The sequence below is a fragment of the Asparagus officinalis genome, chromosome 5, assembly GCF_001876935.1.
Source record: "Asparagus officinalis chromosome 5, Aspof.V1, whole genome shotgun sequence".
NCBI classification, from domain to species: Eukaryota; Viridiplantae; Streptophyta; class Magnoliopsida; order Asparagales; family Asparagaceae; genus Asparagus; species Asparagus officinalis.
In genome coordinates this window covers 128,750,275-128,769,868 of record NC_033798.1, presented here as the reverse complement: position 1 = coordinate 128,769,868, position 19,594 = coordinate 128,750,275, and the positions used below count along the sequence as shown (strand labels likewise).

The window sequence follows — 19,594 nt, the reverse complement described above, 5'->3', positions numbered from 1 at the left end:
CACAAGCATTCTGTGCACGTCCCCTTCATTCCATTTAAAAAAAAAGTTTAAACACCTCTTGTTCTGTGTCTCAGTGTCCCTGAAATGATAAAACTAATGCGCGCAAAGTAGAGTAACAGATGTGCTCTTCCTTTTCTTTAGCAGGCATGTTGTTTGCAAATTATAGTATGATGATTCCTTGGTTGGGAATCATATATGTGCATCTGAGAATAGTTAACACGATCACTTTAAATGTAGCAGGCACGTTCCTCACTTTCTATGTTCTATGTTCAATTTGTAGTTCTTAAGCCATCAAAGATTGATTAGCAGATTAAGCTTTCATTTTGTTTATTGCATAACTGAACTGTATGCTGCTGGTGGATATCCATCCTTGAAAATGTCCAAGTATGAAGAATAATCCAGGTATTGATAAGCTGATTGGAAGCCTTGGGTACAACTTATTCATCATTCATTTATGTAGTTAAAGATCAGGCGGACCACAGGTTGATTAGTTCAAGCACGATAAAATGGAGAACCTTATTCGTGTTCTCAGTGTGTTTTGTCAAAGTTTGGCTAGCTTGAAAGAAACCTTTTTTTTTTTAATTTGACTATGTTATATCTGACCAAAGCCTGGCTGGGACACCTTGAATAATGCTCGGTCAATGTCAGCTAAACTAATATATCCAACTCATGTAACTCTTGTTCACCTCTATGAATACGCTAGGTTGTTAGTTCAATCCCATTTGATTAAATAATTTGTGAAAAGTTCGCAGCATTGCATATTCAAGGTTGTATTCAGGTTAAAATCCTTCCAGATCAGGAAATATATCTTCTTACAAGTTAAAACAACGCGATCCATAAGCTTCAATGTTAATTTTTTACTTGATAGAATTTTAGCTTTACCTTGTGTCTTATAGAAACTTGGAATTCTCCCAAAACTGAATTTCGAAGGCAATTTAGATCTTTGCAGCCTGGATTATGTCAGCTTTGTACTAACTGAAAAATAGTCTGCTTGGACCTTCTTAGGTGTGGAATTAAGAAGGTGTAATAGGTCTTTTTTCCCCTTTTCCTCCTCATTTTACAGCAATGTGTTCAAGATGACACTCCACTTTTCATGTATTTTCATATACCTTTGTTATGACTTTAGTTGATTGATTTTCGTCCTGCTGCCCATTTAACAGGTTGCAATTAAAACCTTGATTGTTATACATCGCGCTTTTAGAGAAGTTGATGCCACATTCCAGGAGGAGCTCATGAATTTTACCATGGGCAGAAGTCATATGCTGAACCTGTGCCATTTCAAGGACAAGTCAAGCCCGAATGGTAACTTTTTCAAAAGAAGCGTATGTTAGAAAATCATTTTAAATCAGCAGTGGCTGTTCAGCCACCTTTCTTGCATACTTCCTCCTGCTCCCTCCCTCCTTTTCTCTCTGGAGAGATGAGCTGAAGTTTACATGTAGGATTGTAACGACTAAATATCTGATATCACCAACTAACTTTTTTTAAATCAATTGTTTGAATCAGCAGCTAATTTTTTTTGTCTCAATTCTTATTCTTAAGCTTGGGACTATTCTTCTTGGGTACGCAATTATGCTTTATACATTGAGGAGCGTCTTGAATGCTTTCGCATAGTGAAGTATGATGTCGAGACTGGAAACACTGTAAGAAACTTAATCTATATGTATCCTTTTTCTTCAATGTTCTTTTCCTATAGAAACTTATCTCCATCTAATTCCATTTTAGGTATACTTAGAGCTTATCTCACTGTTGTCAAAAGTACCAGATATGTGGTACCAAGAAATGTTTCCTTGAATTTTCATTGACTTATGAATTTTAACTGAACATCATCTTTATATGTGCTTCTACCATGGGTCCAAACATGCATGGCCTAGGTGCCATGGAGTTGAATGATAAAATGACATGTTTAAGACAACAGCTCTATGGTCAGGATATTATGGAGTTGAGAATAATGTCCAAAAGATATGAGCTAAGATGAGAATATTTGGAAATTAGGGGTAATAATATGGTAGGTAAGAAATAATTGCATGCATTTAAGATGGTTTTGTTTTGCTTTGAGGTCTGCGTAGTGTTTGAGATAGGAGGTATATAATTGTTGTTGATTTAGATGCTAGAACAAGGTTCTATCAAGATGCTAGGATGAGGCTCTACCAAAGCATGAGTGAGGTAATAGGTAAGGAATATAATACTACTTACGATGTACAAAGCTGAATGGAGAAAATTACCTATGATGTCAATCCCAAATTTGTAATAGAGATAGAGGTGTAAACAGATACAAAAGAGCCAATCCAGATACGGCTTCGTGGATGCATATCTGCATTTCTCTAATTTAAAACATAGAAAAAAATATATTGTCTTTTAATATCCGCACATCTAGCAAGGATATACTTATTTAAAGCTCCTTGGCCTATGTTGGAAAATGACACTCCAAGGACACAACTTAACCATTGTGTTGGTCAGAGCTGGCTGTGTTTGTATAAAATATTTATTTCTTGGATATTAGAAGCTGGAGAACACTATTCTTAAATTAAATCATCGCATCCAAATTGTTTTTATTTTATTACTTTGATATTGATATATACTTGGAAAATTAGTAACTTCAAAGTTCAATGTTTAACCTTTTTGTTACGACTTAACTTACATTGTACATTTATTTATTTATTTTGTTTTTATAGCAATATGAAAATGCGGTAATATGCAGCATAATATCATAATCACTTCACATATCAGAAGCTATTATAATAGGTTTTTTCACCTACATACCCCTCAAATCTATGATTTGCTAGAATTACCCTCCAAATATTTCTATTTGCCAATTTATACTCAAAAAATTTCCTATCCAATAGTTTACCACTCAAGGTGTGGTCACAAGACTGCCCAGGAGTAGCATCCATTTTCACGCATGTAATACTTGGTTCTCTCCTCGTAGCAGTAAAAGTTCCTGAAAGTGTCGACAATCAAGAATCAAGATTTGCTTTGGAAACTCGAGTCTGTTGCTCATATGAAAGATTGCCCAAAAGCATGATGGAAACAACATTCTAAAGCCTCTTCTATCTGTAGTCTCTTGAAGGGTGGATTGTCGCGACAATCATGATATGAGGAGATTATGCAGTTAAATTGCATGAACTCGCAGTTGCAACAACCCAATAGGGAAAATCTCAAACATAAGGTTGAATCCTGTAATTTATCAACAACCAGAAACACATCAAATCAAATAAAGTAAAATGTAAACAAAATATAATTGACAAGAAAAGATAGGGGCCCACGCACACGCGTTGACACACCCGCATCATGCTGGGCAGTGCAAATGCCTGTATGGTATTTTTCCTTAAATCCCAGTAAGCTAACTAGACGAGGAAAGTTCAATACAAACCACTGTCCATTCATCTACACTCATCTGGTCTCAATATAAGCTAGCTAGGAACGACTGTAGGGCAAAAATGATATGCACACACACCACAACATAGCTAGACCATGAGGGATGTGTGCGCCCAAATGGTGTTTTTTCCCCTCCAAAATTCAAATAACTAGACTAGAGTTGAGTGGGAGGAGTTTCATATTTTCGGTTATTCCTGAAACTCAACCTTTTGCCCAGGAGGGGACTGTTTGGTTTATTTTATCTTAAAGGGAAAAAATGAATGTCCCCATTGTTTTGTATTTTTGTTCATTTCCTTCCAGTCCCAAACAGGATAAATAAATAGTGGAAAGTGGTTTATATTAAACTTGTTTTCTTGTGTACACGATGCTTCCATGACACATTATATACAATTGTGCGAAATAAATTAACATCTTGATGACTTGATATACTAATGTAAATATATTAAATTATTGCAAAAACGACAATTTACAAATTAAAGTTTTTCCCACAATACACGTGTCAATCAAATTTGTGTGGTTCGTTCGCTGTAACATGTGTCATATAGCTGTTTGGATTAATAGAGGAAACAGTTGTAAATCAGACAACTTACTTTAGACAAATCATGTTCAAGCATAGCAAGAATGTGCTCACTACTAATTAAGAAGAGTCAAATCACCACACAAATTTTACAAAATTAATAAAGTCCTAGAAACCTATTTGGATTTTCTGCATATAAAATTCCATAAGAAAAAAAACGATATTTTCATCACCGAGTTTAATAAGCTCACGCATAGATTCTTAGATTTGGGGTAATCAAGGATTTTCCTTCCTATAATCATGTGTCGGAACGTACAAAGTGGTTTAACCCATTGTCACGCTGCATTCCTGGAGGTGAGAGTCGCCAACACATTCTGTGTATTTTAGCTCCCACAGTTATTATGTAGCCCTTGAGTCCTACCTGTAAAAATTCAATCCATCTTCCATCAAGGTTTGAAATTAAACCAAGGTGAGATACTTAGATGAAATCTAGTTCACCAGAGCGATGACAGTCTGGAGCGCTTGTGGATTGGGAGAAGCTAGCAAAAGAATGACCTGAAGAGTCTTGGAGATTCCATGCGGAAAAGGAGAAGGAAGAGATTAGTTAGGTTTTGGGATTTTGGTTGACGGCTGGAACGTGGGGTTTTTTTTTGGTTGGTTGGTGGGTAGGTGGGCAAATCCTAAAAAATACATAGGATACGTGTGTTCGACACGTGTGTCCGACACGGACACGACACGGCTTCATGTTATGCGTGTCCGTGCTTCATAGGGGATAGCTAACCTGAAGTTGTGTCCAAAAGCCTATCTTCTCTTAAATTATAGTAATAGATAATAGACGCACACAATCATACATGTCACCTTGGTACTCACAAGTGCATGATACAACTAACTGCTCTTATGAACTTGGTAACTTGTCAGGTGCTCAAATATTTATCGACTATCTACCTCTGAACACTCAGTCTATCTCTACCAAGGATTTTTCTGAATTGTGCTCCATTTGTCCTATTTACTTGTCAAGTTTCAGATAATCTTTTAACCCTTGTTGCATAAGTGGAAAAATGTTAACTTTTTAGAAATCAAGTTTATTTGGCTCTATTCTGACTACTTTACTTTATGGTTTCTGACGAAAAAATTCAAGAAGGATTTGGAATGGCCGGTGCATGATGTCTGAGGTTTCCTTCAGAGTAGAGTTCAATGAAAATCGAAAACCTTATCGATTGCATTGTTCTATATTATGTTAACAATAACAGCTTTGTCTTGTTCTCCTCATTCTCTATCCAGATAATGGCAGATTAATTCTATAATTTAGGTGATGCATCCTCCATTTTCCTCTTTCTGATTAGAGTCGTTAGACTCACTTTTCCTGGGAGTATTTCTCAATTATCAAAAGGGATGACAGAATGTTATGATGTACGGGAAATTTGTCACAATATGTCTGCAAGTCTAGTGATTATTTGTTTGCTTAGAAAAAAGAGTAGTGGGATAATAATTTTCTTATTTGATTCACTTTATGAGCTCCGGCGTATCCTAATATGAGGTTTTGCTAACAGAGAACATTGGATCTTGACACTGTTAACTTGCTTGAGCACTTACCTTCTCTACAACAGCTTCTTCTTCGCCTGCTTAGCTGCCAGGTAGACAAGTTGAACATACATAAGTAACCACGTCTTCCAATTGTGTTTGTTTTTACTGAAACATATGTTTGCTTTTGCAGCCAGAGGGAGCAGCTATTTACAATAGTGTGATTCAATATGCACTTTCAATTGTAAGCATAACTGCAAGGATTTAATGTTGTTGTTTTGGTGAATGTTCAACTTCTAACACCTCATGAGTGTCTTTGTGCAGGTTGCCAGTGAAAGTACAAAGATATACAATGCAATCACTGGTTGTACTCTCAATTTGGTTGACAAGGTGACACACTGCCTTTTCTTGTGATATGCAGCCTACATACAGATATAACAAAAGTTAGTTGGCACGGTAACATGCATATTTTTTACGTTTGTATGGCAGTTTTTTGAGATGCAGCGTAATGATGCCCTCAGGGCACTCGAAATTTACCGAAAGGCCGGATATCAGGTAAGTGCTGAACTTTGATTTTTGTATGCATGTTTGTCAAACTTGGTTGTACTTGCCAGTTTGCCAGCTTGCTTTTTTGGATCATTTGTTGTATTTGAGACATGAACACATATGATTATAGGCGGAAAGGCTGTCTGAATTCTATGAAATTTGTAAGGGCCTTGAGCTTGGGAGGGAGCTGAAATTTGCCAAAATTGAACAAGTATACGTCTTTCAGAGTTATAGTTACTAGAATAGTTGTCTTCCCTTGCTTAGAGAATCTCAACTAGAATTTCCTGCTATACGTTCTTGATATATTGTATCCTTGATTGTTAACCATTTCATGTCTTGTTTTCCTACAGCCCGATGTATCCTTTATTGATGCAATGGAGCAGTATGTGAAGGATGCATTACGCACTCAACCAGCTAACCTAAATATGGTAAAGTTAGTAAATTTGTAGTACCTGTGAAATGTTTAATGAAATAGTACGTGAAGGATGCATTACACACAGTCGTAAACTTCATAACAAAATTATTCTTAAGATCCCCTTTCTGATTGATGATATGACATCACTGAATTACGAAATTATGATTTGCTCAATCAATTGATGGAGATGGTTCAGGCTTTTCATAGTTAGTTGATTAAGCTTCTGGACAATAAAGAATATTATTACCTTGTCGATTAAACTTCTAGACAATAAAGAACATTATTACCTCGTCGATTAAACTTCTAGACAATAAAAAAGATTAGTACCTCATCGACAGTTATGCATGATTGCATTTCTGATTCTTTTTCCTAATTGAACCTCTACCCTTAATTCATGTTCCCCATCCATTTTCTTTTTTTTTTCTTTTTTTTTGGGTGTTTTGGCCTCGTATTCACCTCCAAATGAGACATGGAGGTCAAACCTTCATTTCTCCCGGTTGCTTGGGAGGCCCAACTAAAAAAATTTGGTGGTGTAAAGTGGTTTTTAGAGGCTTTCATAACCACATGCAGAAAGAGGTAGAAATTATACTCCCAATATTTGTTCATGGCTTTAGGAACAATGATGAATTGAGAAAGCATCTAAGCAGCTAGAATTAGGAAAATCACTTTCTAATGGACAATATATGCCCCAAGTCTGGCTCTCAAGTCACTGCATTGGTCTCTTTGATCTACCATTTGAACTATCTTTATAATGTGATTGTCGGGTTAAGTTGTGGCATTAAAGGAATTCATGTTACAATAAAACAAAGATTCTTAGTTGCAGGGATGCAAGTAGAAGTTTAAATAGGATAATCTGACATAATGGAGTTATAATGTCAAATTTTAGCTATTTATGAGTTGAAACAATTATTCTTCTTCGACATATTTTCATTTATCAATTTATGACATTATCAGTTCATGTACCCTCATTTTTTGGACATGTTGTTTCTTAAGCCCCTTACTCCTGACCTAACGAAACAAGAATTTTACTCTGCCAAGTCAATGGCATCTAAATATCAGTGTTTTAAATATCGGCCGCCATGTGCCGATATTGCGGATTCGGAGCCTAGCCGCCACGAAATTGTTGAATTTAATGCGTATGGCGTTTTTGAGGTCATGTCGGGGACATGTCGGAAAATAGCGGATATATCGGGCGACATTTCGGCCATCAAATATCGGCCAAAATTCAGAAATATCGGTTTCACATTGACATGTTGAAATCATATGATTTGCAATATCTTTCACCTTCTATTTATGTAAAGTTTCACATTGTTTCCCATCCACTACCCATATGGGTGCTTGTTGTAGGTTTTAATTACTTGTTATTGCATGTGTTTTCTTTATAATGGAAGGCTATAAGAACACATGAATTTATTTGTATTAGGTGCACATATACTTCGGTTTTACTAGTTTCTTGTTTGGAGAAATGATAGATATATAATAAAAATCCTGCAATTGTTAGTCGATGCAGTTAAGTAGTTTATAATAGCAATTACGAGTTTAATTTTCAATTTCAGTAGAATTTTCTTTTTGTTCCTACTAGTATAATGCACGCGCTTTGTATGTGAACATTTTTTTTTGTAATCCTTTTCTTTGAGTGTAAAATTATGAAGTGACTTTTATAATAACATAAATTCTTAAATTGAACAATTAATAAATCTTTACATTAATAAATAAAGTTGTGTATAAAGAATTGTATTAGTAATTTTTATATTCTGGATAATTATTATACTTTAATAAGAATTGTCTAAACATATGCAGTTAAGTTGTTCTAGTGTCTATTTGGTTTTCTATGCAAAAGCAAAAACTTGGTGGTTGCTTGTGAAAATGAAGACCTTCTCATATGTACTTTTTCATATGTTTAGACAATATAATTATCAAGTATGTGAAGATTCCATTTATGATATTATATCAACCTATCCGATATGGCAATCCGATATTTTTTTCATGTCCCCCGATATATCCCCGATTTCCGCTATCCGACATGAATTTTGGCCGAGCGACATGAACCCGACATCCGATATTTAAAACCTTGCTAAATATACATATTGCTTAAGTCATTGTTCTTACTTAAAATTTGGTTTTTTTGTTTTATTTTTAATGTTCTGAATCCTCCTTAATCTTGAACCTTGGTGAATGGTTGACCTGAAATATCAAAAATATTCATTTTTGGGTAGATATTGGTTATCATTGTAAATTGGAGCAAGATTTGTCATTATTTGATTTGTTATGTAGCATTTGTTTTTCCATCCTGTAATCTAAACCGGTTCTTTCTGGCATGAGGCTCGTTCTTATGAAAGTTTAGTCCGTTAGTCAAATGAACCTGTCTGACTGAAATTAATTTTGATTTATATTCCTTTGATCTCGGTTACAACTTGATTACAAAAGAGAGGAAAACGAATTTGGTTTTCCCCTTTGTTTAAAACTGGGTTCTTCTTGGCAGCGATGGAGTGCTTCATTCGATTGATTGCGTCGAACTTGCTCTCCGTTGACGATCCGACCGTCTTTATCTCGTGGGAACGATGAACTTTCATCGAAAGTTTTATGAATAACTCTGAATGAGTTTAAGAACTCTGAACGAGTTTGAACTCTGTGAATAGAGTTGTTGGAACCGAAAATTCAGTTAAGGATCAAGCTGTTTTTTCTGTTGTCGAAGAATCCTCTCAGATTTGATCTTCTGAGATTGATTCAAAAATCTTATCTCCAAAGATTTCGTTGCTGTCGTTACCGAATCTCCAAACCTGAGTGGTTTCGATGATAAAGAATCCAACCTCTGATCTGATTATCAAGAATCCGATCCTCCAACTCTGTCGAGTTTGTTGATATTTTATAGGGGGATAAGGGGTTGTAACTGACCCCTATATCCGCTCCTACGTGGGCGAAAATCCCTCAGAACGTGGGATAAACGGTTCTGAAACCGTTCGACTAGCATTTGAGTGAGTCAAACGCCCAATCTGGCGTTCAGAACCCAACTTCGTGTTCTTTGAATTGAGACGCGAAGTTGGGTGTTAGCTGAACACCATTGAACGCGAGGGTCGCTCGCGTTTGGCTTGTGCATTGTCGACGCGAGGATCGCTGTTGGTTGACGACGCGAGGGTCGCTATGGCTTGACGACGCGAGGGTCGCCGTGGCTTGACGACGCGAGGGTCGCCGTGGCTTGACGACGCGAGGGTCGCCGTGGCTTGACGACGCGAGGGTCGCCGTGGCTTGACGACGCGAGGGTCGCCGTGGCTTGACGACGCGAGGGTCGCCGTGGCTTGACGACGCGAGGGTCGCCGTGGCTTGACGACGCGAGGGTCGCCGTGGCTTGACGACGCGAGGGTCGCCGTGGCTTGACGACGCGAGGGTCGCCGTGGCTTGACGACGCGAGGGTCGCCGTGGCTTGACGACGCGAGGGTCGCCTTCATTTCCAACTTGGTGACGCGGGGATGACATCCGCGTTTCAGAAGGAGCCATTTGACTTGTAACTTCTTCTGTAGAGCGTTGCAAGGACCGTTGTTCAGTAATCCTGGCTTTAGCTGTTGTGGGGTGTGAAAGCCGTCAGATTGTAACTTTCACTGTAGATTGTGAAGACTGCTGCATAGAGTTTTCATCAGTTGTCGGAAGTGTCGTTAAATTGTAACCTTTCTCGATCTATGTGAAAAGTCCTCTATTTGCCGCTTTCGATCACCGACCCGAAAGCTATTTGATTGTAGCTTTTGTTGTAGGAGCTAGACGGGAATCAACATCCATAGTGTCTTAAAGATGAATATTCGCCCATAGCTCTCTACCAAGCAACTATTCGACTATATGTTTCGATCATCGACCCGAAAGCTATTTGATTGTAGCTTTCGTTGTAGGAGCTAGACGGGAATCAACATCCATAGTGTCTTAAAGATGAATATTCGCCCATAGCTCTCTACCAAGCAACTATTCGACTATATGTTTCGATCATCGACCCGAAAGCTATTTGATTGTAGCTTTCGTTGTAGGAGCTAGACGGGAATCAACATCCATAGTGTCTTAAAGATGAATATTCGCCCACAGCTCTCTACCAAGCAACTCACCAACTGAGTCCAACCTTTTATTTCTGAAATCGTCCCACTGCTCATCAGCATCTCTAATAGTTGCTATGATATTAGCCATGCTGTTGTCACAGCCATCAAGATCAATCATCTCAGAAGTGTGGTCGCGTTTGTGGCAATTGTGGAGTTGCGGATGCAGTGATTGGGAAGTCGTCTGATTGTGACCTCCGTTGTCGGAGCTTGTTTGAATAAGCTATCTATTGTGATTTTTAGACAGCCTACAGAACCCCCTCCAAAGTTTTCGAAAGTTCGCGGTTGACTGGGACGAATTTTCGGAATACTTTGGATCCCAGAATTTGGTGGATTGATTGCTCTTCCCGCCTGATCGAGTCAGATGATTTCGCCGTTGTTGACTGTAATCTATCTGTACTCCTCCAACAGACTCCCCAGTGGAGTCGTTTGTTTCTTCCTGGCTTTGATCGCTTTGGTAACCAAGAAATTGCTGTTCATGGTGGTCTCAACACAGAGATGCCTTCTGCATTTGAGAATTGGAACGCGTGGGTGAGCATCGCGTTTGGAAGCTGAATCAACTCGAACGCGAGGGTCGAGTTTGGGCGGGCTGATGGCCTCGAATCCCGTCCGTTAGGATTTGACAGCTCATAGCTGTCTATAAATAGACCGCTAGGGGTCAAATCAAGAGTCATTCGACTCTTCTTGAAAATTTAACAAAAAAAATTTCGTTTTCTTCTCCGTTGGCAACTGCTCATCTTCTCCGACGAGATCCCATGGCACCCAAGAAGTCCTCCAAGTCCGACGTCGCTTCCAAGCCTGATGCCGCCGTGGCTCGAGGATCTGCACCGTCGGCGCCGACCGGCGGCGCCGCTGCTCAGGCGAATGTGACGCCCCAGCTTCCTTTGATCGGTGGTGAGTACGACCTTCGTGGTCATTAAACTTGCTCCGGCAAGTTCTGATCTTGAAATTAACGAGGAAACTCGTTCCCATAACGCGGGGCTGGACCCCGTCGTTTAATCTTCTTGACGAGGGGTTTAACCTCCGCGTCTCAGATTTTTGACGCGAGGGTCGACCCACGCATCTGAACTTTTCTGACGCGAGGCTCGACCTTCGCGTCTGAGATTGTCTGACGCGGGGTTCGACCTTCGCGTCTGAGATTGTTTGACGCGGGGTTCGACCTTCGCGTCTGAACTTGTTTGACGCGGGGTTCGACCTTCGCGTCTGAACTTGTTTGACGCGGGGTTCGACCTTCGCGTCTGAACTTGTTTGACGCGGGGTTCGACCTTCGCGTCTGAACTTGTTTGACGCGGGGTTCGACCTTCGCGTCTGAACTTGTTTGACGCGGGGTTCGACCTTCGCGTCTGAACTTGTTTGACGCGGGGTTCGACCTTCGCGTCTGAACTTGTTTGACGCGGGGTTCGACCTTCGCGTCTGAACTTGTTTGACGCGGGGTTCGACCTTCGCGTCTGAACTTGTTTGACGCGGGGTTCGACCTTCGCGTCTGAACTTGTCTGATTTTGAGTTGTCTAACTCTTTTCTTCTTTTTGTAGTGCGCCATACCAGCGAGCCTCTTCTTTTTCGCCACCACTTTGGACATGAAGGTGGTGCAGACATGAACATAACTTTCAGCTCGCGTTTAGAACTCCCGGTTTTCCGGATGAGGGAGAAGAGTCGCGTGGAACTGATCACCCAAGCTTCTCATGACACTCTCAGGACGTTGGTTTCGGACGCTCGACTTGAAAGCCCAAGCCGTAAGCCCATAACCAAACCTGGATATCTCTTCGGGGACTTTGTTGACTTCAACGCAAGCACTGCTTATGATGGGGGCTATAAGTGGCTGCGGAGAGTTGAGGAACGCAACCTTTTCTTGCCCAACATGGAGAGGATGTTCCCCCTATCTTATTTCCAATGCGCTTCCGTCCCGAGGCGTATGGATTGGCCCCTGGTTAAGGATCAAGATGGGGTTGCTCTAGGAGCTCTGACTTTCTATGGGGTTCGCCCCGTTGGTTATAATCGGCAGGTGACAGCTTTACGGCCGAGTTTATTTGCTAAGGAGTATCCCCTTGGAGAAGTGCCCAGTCCGGCGAAAACCTTTGTTAAGAGGTTCTTGGAAAAGAAGGGAGAGTTCCCTGCACAAGGATTTAGAACTCCTGGCTGGGTTCATTCTCCAGCGGCTGGATGGTGGGCCCAGATGACCAAGTTTGTTCTGAAAGAATTGGAAACTCCTCTTGCCCAAGCTGGATTGCTAGTTCCTGTGCGGGCTACTGAGTTCGGGATTATCCAGAGCCACTTTCATTTCTTCTCCATACTGGAGAAGTATAATCCTGATAGTTGCACTTTCTTCACCCCTGTGGGGGAGCTAGGCTTCGCCCTTCACGAGATGCACGAAGTCTCGGGTCTTATTCTCGGGGATTTGCCGTATGAAGAGTTCGTTCCGGGATCGGCAGAACTCCAGATTTTAAAGAAGACCAGTCCGGAAATTTATGCCACTCTCTGGGAAGTCATGTGTCACTTCCACATTTGCATGCAGCTGACGGGGGTCCGTGGAGGCGGTATTAAGCAAGTGTCTTGGGCGGAATATTTATTCCATAACTTGACCACTAAGGGAGATTCAGTGACCCGCTTGCCTGCCAGTACTTTGGAGGAGGTTCAGGCTCGTATTGACGACGCTACCTCCCATTACACTAACGAGGCCAAGGAAGATGTTTTCCCGGCTCACACAGAGTTTGAGAGCTTTCATTATCAAGCTCTGATTCCAATTTCCGACGCGGCGTTGCTAGCTGGATTCTTGATGCTGTGGCTCAAACGTTGCGTCGTTCCTACCAGGCCGATCGATGCCCTTGCTATTGAGGTGGTCTACCCGGCTGTTCTCTTGGCACACGGGAGACCTGTGAGCCTCCTCAGCGCTATGGTGGGTTGTCTTCAGTACGGATTACGGGAGTTGGCCTCTGAATTTGTTGATGTTACAGAGGTGGAGTCTGAGGGCCACAAGACCTTCAAGACTCCCAATCCCCGGGTGCCGATGCCATATACATATTTGATGGCTTGGTACGTGCTCCACTGTCCTCCTATAATGAGTGCAGCCTCTCCCCCGGGAGACTCATTCATCCCATTTGTGCAGCGACTAGAGTCCGCGAAATGGGAAGGGGGGTACATGGTTAGGATCCGCCAAATCTTAGCACGGGACACTAACTTCCATATCTACCGATGTTTCCCTGATTTCGAGGGCGGTGTCTATGGAGCAGAATATCAGGATACGGCGGGTCCTAATGGATTCACTCAGCTGAGCGGGGGGGTTTTCCATTGGCTTTTATCCATCAGGCCAGGCTACCTGATCTTTCGACAAGGCGCCAACTGTTTCGTCGAGCCTTACCAACCCTACAGGTTCGCTCGCCAATTTGGGTATGATCAGTTGTATGTCGGGAACCCTCGTCCTCAACTCTCAGTTATAGCCAACTTATATGAAGGAGCCAGGGCTTGGTATTATTCTGTGGCAGGTTGTACCAAAGCCATCTTCAAGCTTCCCCACAAAACTGCTAATTCCTATACCTCCATCAGCTTCTGCAATTGGTATTACGCTGCTTCTCAGACTCCCAACTTCAACTTGAATACATCTTGCCTGAAGGACATTAGGCATATGTATAATTCAAGAAAGGGGTCTAAGACGTCTCGCTTGAGGGGGATCGATGAGTTTCTATCCATCGAGAGTCAGCCTGCCGAACAGGAAGAGGAACAAGGAGCTGAGCCTGTTCCAGTGGAAGAACAACGAGCGGCTGATCCTCCTATGACAAGAGCAGCTGGGAAAAGAAAACTTTCTGCTGATGAAGCCGGCCAATATGATAAACAGATTCGTCGGAAACTTCTGGTGGATTCTCCTCCCAAAAACCAGCCAAAATCTAAGTTGATGGCTGAGGCCATCAAAGCTGCTAAAGATGACGAACCACAGGAATCATCTGTGGCTGGCCTGCCGCATAGAGCGGGACTTCGTTCTCATGGTCCAGCTCTGTCGGGCGAAGGTTCTTCTTATCATCCTCCTGAGGACGAAGAAGATGAATTAATGGTTGCAGATGCAGAATCTGCTCCGGTGATGGATCTTCCTAGGTCTCCTGCGTTGGAGCCAGGGGGTCTCGAAGATAATCCACCTCCTTCTCCTTCAGCATTAATGTCACAAGCTGATGATTTAATGCCTAGTCCTACAACGGGACTTATGAAAAGCCCAGCCGCTGGTGCAAGTCTTCCGGAGTCTTCAGCTGTTCCGGGTGATGAGGAGCGAGTTGACTATGACGACTCCCCAGCTGGTGATGCAGTTGACAGAGATAGAGGTGATGAGGACGCTGATGTTGGCAACATGTCAGGTGAAGGTGAAGATGACGATGAGAATGATTCCATTGATGACGTCACCACTTTTGATGATGATGCTCCCAAGGTCCCGTCTGATAAAGCATCAGGTTATACTCCTTTTTATCTTACCGGTAAGCTTGGTTTGTTTCGACTTCTTCCACATGCTTTTTCTGCGTTCCGACCGTTTTTTCGTGCAGGTTCACCTACTCCCGGGACTACTTCAGCTGCTCCTTTAGAGCAAGAACCTGCGCAAGTGTCGGCTCCTTTAGAAGAGCAACATTTACCTGGTTCTCCTACGGCGACTGTTCCGCCTGTAGCGTTGCCTGAAACCACTGCCGCTACTCCTCCTCCGGAACAACAGCTCATGCAGGTATCAGCCCCTATGCAAGAGCAATCCATGCCTGACCCTTCTGTAGTGGCTACTTCACCAAAAGCGGTGATGAAGATCTCGCTCACCCCAACGGAGGCTGGGCCAAGCTCTTCTCAAGCGAAAGCATTGATGGCTTTGACCTCAAGCCCTTCGCAATTGAACATTTCAATCGCCTCTGCAGCTTCAGCACCTGGATCGCCTGCTAGTCATCATCTTAACGCCTCCATCTCAGCTGCTGAAGGGGTATCTTCAGGTGCAATTGTCAGTCTCGCTAATGCACCTAAATTCCTCCAAATCTCCTTGGTGTACCTAAACAGTCTTGCGAAGACGGTAGTCGAGTCCTTGATGAATGGTCAAGGAACTTTGAACTCCTTTCGACCTCTGCTGGAAGCAGGCTTAAACGGGGTCAGGAGTGTGGGCGAAACTCGATGGTTCGAACGCTGCTCAGAGATTATCCTTCGTTTGGAGGCGAAATTACAACGCTTCGAGACCATGGGCCATAGTGACCTTCAGCCGCAAATTATGTCCACTTTGGCTAGTCTTCAGGTCGCTGAGGTGATACACCGAGAGACGCTAGAACGGGACTTAGCTGAAAAAGAGCGTCAGATTGCAGAGCTTCGTGAGCGTAACACTCGGAAGCGAGAAGAACTAGAACGCTCAACTGCTTCTATGAATTCGCTTCGGGACAGACTGGTTGAAGCTGAAGCCGAAGTCCTGCGATTGAAAGCTGAACTCTCCCGCGAAGAAGGCATTGTCAACATCCTTAGTACCCAGAATGCAGCTAGTACTTTGGAGTATCATGCACAAGCTCAGGCTCTGGAAGACGTCAGAAAGGAAATGGCGGCCATCATCATACCCAGCGAGGATGAACTTCGAGCAAAGGCTGAAGCTATGGTGCGAGCTAACCACGAGGCGGAGTTAGCTGAACTCAAGGCTCAACTCATCTCTTTTGATTTAATGCATGAGTGAGTTTGGTTTCTGTAATGTTCTTTTGACAAGAACAAAGTTTGTTTTGTATCACTTTCTTTTGGTTCTTGAATAAAAAGTGATATTGACTTCTCATTGTTTCTTGCATTTATCATTTTTTGATTTTAAATACAAGTCACGAGAAATGCCTGAGATGTATTCCTGACTTAGAATATACCTCCACAATGGTTCTGTTGCAGAGAACTCTCTTTATTATCATTTAAGACAACTCTAGAAAGTTTCAAACTGCTGAGGACGAATACTCCCATAATAGGGTTGACTAATAGAATTCTTCCTGTGTTATGTTTTGCTTTAAACACTGAAAGAAGTCTATAAATGCTAGAGGTGTAGTTTTAACTTAGCAAGAGAGATATTGCGATCGGAGCAATTTTGAAGACTTATCGTTCTATTGACGAGAAGCGATAAGTTGATTTTTGTCAGAGGTGTGATTTTAACGTGACAGAAGAAATATTGCGATCAGGGCAATTTTGAGGACTTATCGTTCTATTGACGAGAATCGATAAGTTGATTTTGTCAGAGGTGTGATTTTAACGTGACAGAAGAAATATTGCGATCAGGGCAATTTTGAGGACTTATCGTTCTATTGACGAGAATCGATAAGTTGATTTTGTCAGAGGTGTAATTTTAACGTGACATTTGTGGGGAAAGAATATTATAGCGTCTCACAGGGGAGAACTGCTATATGTTTTATCATCGGAGTGATGAGTTATAAGACTTGTGATTTGATCAAGATTTTGGGGGAGTTTATTACCCCACTGAAAACGAGTTATTTATTGCTCTGCTGAGGAGAGCCAATAAATCGACAATGAGTTGGAGACTTATCATTCTATTTTTTGAGAATTGATAAGTGGATTTTGGGGTGTAGTATTAACCCAATGAGAATTTGAATTCTGCTGAAGAGATACAGAGGTTTTGATTACCACTCTGTTAAGTAGGCTTACCAGTGCATATTCTTCATTTAAAAGAATTGCAACGCTGAGGTGACCCTCGCGTTTAATATTTGAAACGCGAGGCTCAGGCCTTGTGACGTTGGCTTGGGCTTTGCATTTGGGAAACTTGAACGCGGATGTGAGCTTCGCGTTTTGAAAGATGGTTGGGATTCATTCCTAGAATCCTGTGCCATCTTAACAGCTTGGTGGCTGTTATAAATAGACCTGAGTGGTCATATCAAAAGTCACTTGACTTTCAAGACTTTCGACTATTTTCAAGAACGAGAATTCTCGTTTGATTCCGGTGAGATCTCCGACGGTCTTCGTCTCCCTCATTCAAAGGAATTTCCTCCGATCGACTGCATCAATGGCGCCTCGGAGAAGAGGTTCGAACTCCAAGAAAGTCGCCGGAGCGACTTCCGAAGTGCCGTCGGCTGAGGACGCTGGCGGCGCTCTTGTTCATGCGGGGACATCGTCGTCGTCACCGCTGCTGCGGGGGCTTCCCTGTCGTGGTGAGTGCCACCCGAAATAACTTGCCTTGGCAAGTTCTCTGAAAACCCTAGATGGGTTCTTGATAACGAGGAAGATGACTCGTTTCAACTCAATGAAAACGCGGGGTTGGGATCCCATGTGGGTCTCGACCCTCGCGTTCAAGTTTTTCAACGCGAGGTTGACCTTCGCGTTTGAGGCTTCTGACGCGAGGTTCGACCTTCGCGTTGGAGATTTCGATATGAGCCTTTAACCCTTTATGTTTCAGGCTATGCCTTTATGTTGATAGCTCGCCGCTAACTTCTGCTTTTGATTGTGCAGTACTTCTCCCAAACGTGCCACTTTCACAAGAGCATCATTTTGGGTACATCGGGGGACCTGACGCGAATGAAATATTTAGTCTTCAGAACCAAATTCCATTGTGTACTTATCCTGATTCGGAAAGAGCGGAAATGATTAAATTCCCTCAATGCTCTACTCTCAGGATTTTGATAACTGACTTGGACTTGGAGACCCCTGTTGGCCGTGCCCAGTTTCCTAAACCAGCGTTCATATTTGGAGATCGCATACCAGCTAATGATCATCTCACATGTATGGAAGACTCAAAGCTGCTGCGGAGAGTTGATAATCGCTTTTTATTTCTCCCTAGCATGAAGAGGATGTACCCTCTCTCCTACTTTCTGAATGTGAGCTGCCGTCGGGGCTTGACCTTTGACATAGTAAAAGAGAAGGAGGATGTGTCGCTTGGATTTGGTCGGCGAGCTCGTGCGCAAATCGGGGGGCAACTAAAGGGGTTAAGACCTGGTTTGTTTGAGAAGAAGGAGCTGGTTCAGGAGATGCCACGTCCAGCGAACATCTTTATTCGCCAATTCCTTGCAACTCAGGGTGAATTCTCTACCCAGACGTTCAGATCTCCTGGATGGATCTGTTCCGGAGAAGGAGGTTGGTGGACCCGTATGGTTGACTTTGTTCTTGAAGAGCTTAAGGACTCGCTCACTCAATCGGGTCTCACAATTCCGGTGTTAGCTACACGACAGGGAGTCGTGCAGAGTCTTCATAATTTCTTCGCTATGTTGGAGAAATATAACCCTGACAGCTGCACATTCTTTACGCCTGCTGGAGAGTTAGGTTTTGCTCTTCATGAGATGCAGGCAGTGTCGGGGCTGTCGCTTGGAAAAATGCCCTACGAGGAGTTCATTCCCACCACCGAGGAACTTTCTCTACTGAAGGTGGCGCACCCGGAAATTTGTGCTACTTTCTGGGAGCTGATGTGCCACTTCCACATATGTGCCCAAGTCTTTGGGATGCGTGGAGGGGGCATTATGCATACCACGTGGGCAGACTACCTCTTTCAGAATTTAAACCGGAAAGATGTAGCCGTATCTCGGGTTGCTGTGATCTCTCGTAAGGATGCCAAAGCTCGAATTACAGCTTCCAGTGCTACCTATAAGACAGAGCATGCAGAGGATGATTTTGAAGCTGGTGCCGAGTTTGAAAGTTTTCACTACCAAGCCACAGTTCCTATCTCTGACACGGCTCTGCTTGCAGGCTTCTTCATGATTTGGTTGAAGCGGTGCGTGGTACCGTCAAGACCGATAGAGGCAATATTAGCTGAGGTAGTGTACCCAGCTGTTTTGCTAGCGCATGGGAGACCTGTGAGCCTCCTTACTGCTATGGTTGGCTGTATTCAGAATGGCCTGAGGGTGTTGACTTCAGAACTCCTCAGTGCTTCGAGAGTCAAAGCCGCTAAGAAGAAAGCTGGAAAAGCTCCTCAACCACGTGTACCAGTGCCATACACATATTTAATGGCTTTGTTCGTGTTGCATTGCCCTTCATTAATGACGGGAGTGCATGAAGGGGGTGATGCTTATACTCCCTTCGTACAAAGATTGGAGTCGGCCACGTGGACTAGTTCTTATATAGTCAGGGCTCGACAGCTTCTATCCCGAGAGGATAATTACCAGGTTTTCTGCTGTGCTCCTAACTTTGACGGGGCTGATGTTAAGGATGCTCGTTTCATGGATTTGCTTTTTGAAGGCTCGTCTTCTT

The 19,594-nt window shown here is 42.5% G+C and overlaps 1 protein-coding gene across 2 annotated transcripts in view; it reads left to right on the top strand.

Annotated features, from left to right (window-relative positions):
• The window catches only part of LOC109841298 (putative clathrin assembly protein At5g35200), a 35,745-nt gene that overhangs the window by 2,049 nt on the left and 14,102 nt on the right, over window positions 1–19,594 (top strand). The window contains exons 5-12 of one of the 2 annotated variants that reach the window (XM_020410223.1): window positions 1,161–1,302; window positions 1,540–1,640; window positions 5,443–5,526; window positions 5,607–5,657; window positions 5,738–5,803; window positions 5,903–5,968; window positions 6,090–6,170; window positions 6,310–6,387. In XM_020410223.1, coding sequence (XP_020265812.1) covers window positions 1,161–1,302; window positions 1,540–1,640; window positions 5,443–5,526; window positions 5,607–5,657; window positions 5,738–5,803; window positions 5,903–5,968; window positions 6,090–6,170; window positions 6,310–6,387 — 669 coding nt within the window. The remainder of the gene's footprint in view (window positions 1–1,160; window positions 1,303–1,539; window positions 1,641–5,442; window positions 5,527–5,606; window positions 5,658–5,737; window positions 5,804–5,902; window positions 5,969–6,089; window positions 6,171–6,309; window positions 6,388–19,594) is intronic. The other variant, XM_020410224.1, reaches the window with a different exon arrangement.